Raw genomic sequence first — 4,229 nt, 5'->3', positions numbered from 1 at the left:
TTTAAATTAAAGTTAAAATTATAAAATAATAAATAGACAAACTAAATACAAGAAAGTAATAATAATAATTCAAAATTTGTATTTATTTTAAAATTATTTTATATAATTTTCAAATTTAAATTATCATGTAAATATATATTTTATCATATAGATATCTATGTCATTTTATATACTTCGAATTTTCTCTCTCTTTTCTGTTGATCGAAACATATATATATGCACACACTTTCCTCGTTATTTTCTCTTCTCTTCATTTTCTCTCTTTCCTTTCTTTTTTTCTCATCTTCTTTGCTCAACCAAGCAAAACATTAATCTCCTCTCAAATTAAAATAAATTAAGGAATGTCATGTATCAATGATTAGTGATTAATAATTTAATCAATGCTGTAATATTCAGATTTAGACATTGCCAATAGCTAAATATTTCTAATAGATTTACATGCTACAGGGCATGATGCTAGTAATCTCTCATACCAAAAATGCAAAATCAAAAGATGTATTAACATATTAGACAAAATGACTCTCACCAAAAGCTCAACATAATTTCTCTCAACAAAGCATGGACCTAAGGATGGGTGCCATAAATTGGCTGTGCGCAACTTGGTATAAACCAGTGAATGGGAAGTCCATTTGCAACATCAACAGATAGCTTCAGCAGCCATCTTCTCTCGGACTGCTTTGTAACATTGGAGACTGCAAAGAGGAAGCTTTGATTTTGAATCGCGATACTTGTAAGGGTTGGGACATGACGGACCGGCACATCTCTCCCGTGATGGAGGATAACTGAGACAATACCAAATGATAATCATTAGCATTAAGGGAATTTTGGTGTGTTTAAAAACAAACTTGAAATCTATGAGTATCTAACTTCTGATAAAGATTTGTTGTCAGTTCATGGAAACAGCTAAAGGAAATTCATTGAAATTAAATTTCAAGGACGCAAAAACCACCTGGCGTTTGATGTTCCTATCAGAATTCTATCTCAAGCTTTAATGTCAAGAGACCAGTGCTCAAAGCAAAAGAAACAACAACTAGGATGAAACATATGATACTATTGTGTCCAATCATATAACATCAGTGGGAAACCAAAGAAAAGTAAATGAATAATTCATTAAATCCAAGCTCATCAATTTCTTTCATCTTCTTTCCCTTTTTGCATTTTATTTACCAAACATATCTAAATAGCTTTGAGAAAAACAATCAAACTGGTTCCATATGTCAAAGCAAAGGACAGTACCTGCACGGTTTTGAATTGAATATACTAGGGAGGCCCATTTCATCAGGAAATGTCACAACTGTACCATTAGGACTCATCACATATCTAATAGTGTTTGATGCAAGCATTTGTGCATTGGCTGCCCTCTGCAAATAATAATAGAAGACAAATGACAGGTGTTAAACACACACACACACACATACAAATATACGAATAGACAGTTAGGCACATATAAACACAGATTGTTTGAACTAAGCAAAACCTGAGCCAATTCTTCTTGGCGTTTCTTCATTTTCTCTTCCCGCTTCTTCCTACTAGAATCTTGACCAAGAATTTTTCTTATAGCTTCAGCCTACAAAAATGTGAAATATGTACAATGGCATCAAGGATTTAATGTAAATTTATACATAACAAAAGAAAAAAGCAGTAATTTGGAGAGAACACTAGCCTCAGACTCCCGGGCAGCCTTCTCATTTTGCATTTTACGCCTCTGGGCAGCCTCAGCTTTCTTTAGTTGCTGCTCCACTTCTGTAAGCTTCTCCTTTTGCTCTGTATTCAAGATATACCATAACATTATGAATTGAGCCACATTACTAGTGCATCACATCGAACAGATAAAAGAAAATTAAGTAAATACTCACTTCTAGGCGGGGCAGGTGGTAATCCATTGGGGAACTCAATTAAACTTGAACCAGGTGCAGAGGCATCTTTGCTGGATTGAAGAGCCCGTTGACGTGTAGTTAGAGTTATTTCCCTTTTACTGTCCATCAAAACATCAACAGATTCCTTCCTCTGTTTTTTCTTTTTCTTATCCTCAACCTCAACATCAGACCCAGACTCATCCTCTTCCTCATAATCCACATCCTCATACACTCTATCTGGTCTAAACCTTTTCTTCCCATCTTTGCTTGATTTTGTTGAGGCTGCATTTTCCATGCTAGAAAGCTTTTTATGTTTCTTGCCTAATTCCTCTTCATCTCTATATACAGCAGAAACTTTTGATGTTTTCAGCTTTTCCAGATAACGAATCTCATCATCCTCATCATCCTCATCACCAAATTCGTCGTCAAGTACACGCCTCTTTGGTACTCGCTTGCTCTTCCGGACTGATTCAGACTTGTCTCCTTGCTTGCTTAATTTATTTTTTCCAGATAACCTCCCAATTAATGAGTCCTGACTTGAGAAATCCTTCCACGGCAGGCCTTGCAGGCCACTTCTCTTATCCAAGGGAGACTGGTTATCATCTGAATTGCTCTGCAATAATACAATCGAAGGAAGTCATCAATTGGGATTTTTCAATTAAAAAAAAATCAGCTATAAGAGCAAGAAATCTAAATGACAAATAATCTTTCACAAAAGAGAGATAAGAAGTATATCAGCAAGTTATTGCAGATAAGCAATAGATATGTCTATATATCTAGACAAAAACATTGCATAATATCTTACCAATTAATGATTCAATCTGAAATATCCAGATATCCCTAGAACCAACACTCATATTAAGAAGAAATATAGCATAGTACTGTATGATAAAGACATAATTGCTGAAGGAAGCTATTATCACATCCAAAGGAAAACTACCTGATGCTTGTGGCGTGATCTAGTGGCATCTGATGATCGAGAGCTCTTTGTAGTTGATCCACTAGCTGAAGTACTGTTTGATGCAGAGTTGGCTTGAATAGTACGTGTAACACCACCAACCTTCAGCTTCACCTTTTTAACACGATTCTCATTCCCTAATGGATCCTGAGAAACACCAAACTGCCCTAAACTCGGACTATCTGGATTACTTCCACCATACATCTCTGCATTTCCCAATTCTGATTCTAAGCTATCCTTTGATTTGCTAGAACCCTTCCAATTAGCTGGAGCAAGAACACCCTCGCTACAGCGTTTGTTTTGTAAGCTGCTTCGCCCAGGCTCATTACTATAAAACACATTGAACCCACCATCCTTATGGGATTTATCGTCTTCAGCATTCTCTTCACTAGAGACCCTGCTAACATCATCTGAAGGGGGTGTTGACGACAAGGGAGACAAGTCGGTACCATCAGGTACAGGCTGCGAATCTGGTCGAGGCCTGCGAGAAGTTTGACTCCTCTTCCTCCTCACAGCATTACTAAGGCCATCAAACCCGGAACCACCAAAATCTTCCATTAAACAGTTGTTGTTATACCAAGCGCAGGTTCTGGTGCACTTTTGTCTCCCACAATAAGAATGATAGCTTAGGTAAAACTACGAAAAGGCACTACAATAACAATATCACCTGCAACAGAATCATATGAAATCATTAACATTACAAATCCCACTCACTTGAAAGCACAAAAATCATACTCCAAAATAAAATTATAAAAAAAAGAAAGAGAGAAAAAAAAAGACCATATTGAAAATTTTTTAGAAATGGGGGAAGAATAGTAAAGAACATGCCAAATTTTAGGGAAACAGCGGTTCGAAATCATCTTTCTCCTCAATTTCCCCCTTTTAATCATAAACCCTAACACAACTAGATAAGGGGAAAAAAGCGAGGGAAAAAATCCTTTCCAACTTTACTTTGGTAAAGGCTTCATAAAATATAAGAACACATTGAATCAAACACAGAAAAATAGGGCAACGGCCTCACACTCTGATTTGAGAAAATCGTTTCTATAGTAACTCAATCCTCTCCCCTCCCAAACCGATAGGCATGGGTACAAAGAAAGGGCTTCCCGAGAAGTTGAGGAAACAGGGTGAGGCTCAGATCAGAGTTTCGAGGCAAAAGAATTGACAAACAAGCACAAACAAGTGTTCTACGATTGTGAAGGAAGGTTAGTGAATTAGGGTTAGGTGAAGGAGGGTTCTTGTTGTTGTTACCTTGAAGATTTCCCAAATTGCGAAGGTGTCTATGATTAAGTATTTGATGCCTCTTGTGGTGCAGGAAAGGTGAACTGTAGCCCAAGTTGGGGTAGAAAGAGGGGCTTTTCTTCATTCTTTGCAAAAATGCGTTGTTAGGAGTTACTGTGTGAAATAGCAATGCC

The 4,229-nt window shown here is 36.8% G+C and overlaps 1 protein-coding gene across 2 annotated transcripts; it reads right to left on the bottom strand.

Annotated features, from left to right (window-relative positions):
* On the bottom strand, nt 335-4,223 carry LOC107618616 (SWR1 complex subunit 2). 2 transcript variants are annotated; one of them, XM_016320724.2, is made up of 7 exons: nt 4,066-4,223; nt 2,797-3,481; nt 1,857-2,469; nt 1,664-1,764; nt 1,478-1,567; nt 1,237-1,361; nt 335-782 (listed from the first exon to the last, which is right to left on the bottom strand). In XM_016320724.2, the coding sequence occupies exons 2-7, from the start codon at nt 3,370-3,372 to the stop codon at nt 638-640; spliced, it is 1,650 nt and encodes a 549-aa protein (XP_016176210.1). In that variant the 5' UTR covers nt 3,373-3,481; nt 4,066-4,223; the 3' UTR covers nt 335-637. The 2 variants fall into 2 exon arrangements, with proteins under 2 accessions (XP_016176210.1, XP_016176211.1); XM_016320725.2 differs by lacking the exon at nt 4,066-4,223 and adding an exon at nt 3,836-4,053.

This window comes from Arachis ipaensis, chromosome B09, assembly GCF_000816755.2.
Source record: "Arachis ipaensis cultivar K30076 chromosome B09, Araip1.1, whole genome shotgun sequence".
In the NCBI taxonomy this organism is placed as follows: Eukaryota; Viridiplantae; Streptophyta; class Magnoliopsida; order Fabales; family Fabaceae; genus Arachis; species Arachis ipaensis.
The sequence above is the reverse complement of the archived record's forward strand: the minus strand, read 5'-3'. Positions and strand labels throughout refer to the sequence as shown.

What these genes read in the sequence shown, in the direction of transcription:
- LOC107618616 (XM_016320724.2), bottom strand. Translation starts at nt 3,372, where the DNA reads ATGGAAGATTTTGGTGGTTCCGGGTTTGATGGCCTTAGTAATGCTGTG. An exon ending in AGGCTGCCCGGGAGTCTGAG is followed by an intron (nt 1,568 to 1,663) that starts GCTAGTGTTCTC and finishes ACATTTTTGTAG; the next exon opens with GCTGAAGCTATAAGAAAAAT. An exon ending in GCCAAGAAGAATTGGCTCAG is followed by an intron (nt 1,362 to 1,477) that starts GTTTTGCTTAGT and finishes TATTATTTGCAG; the next exon opens with AGGGCAGCCAATGCACAAAT.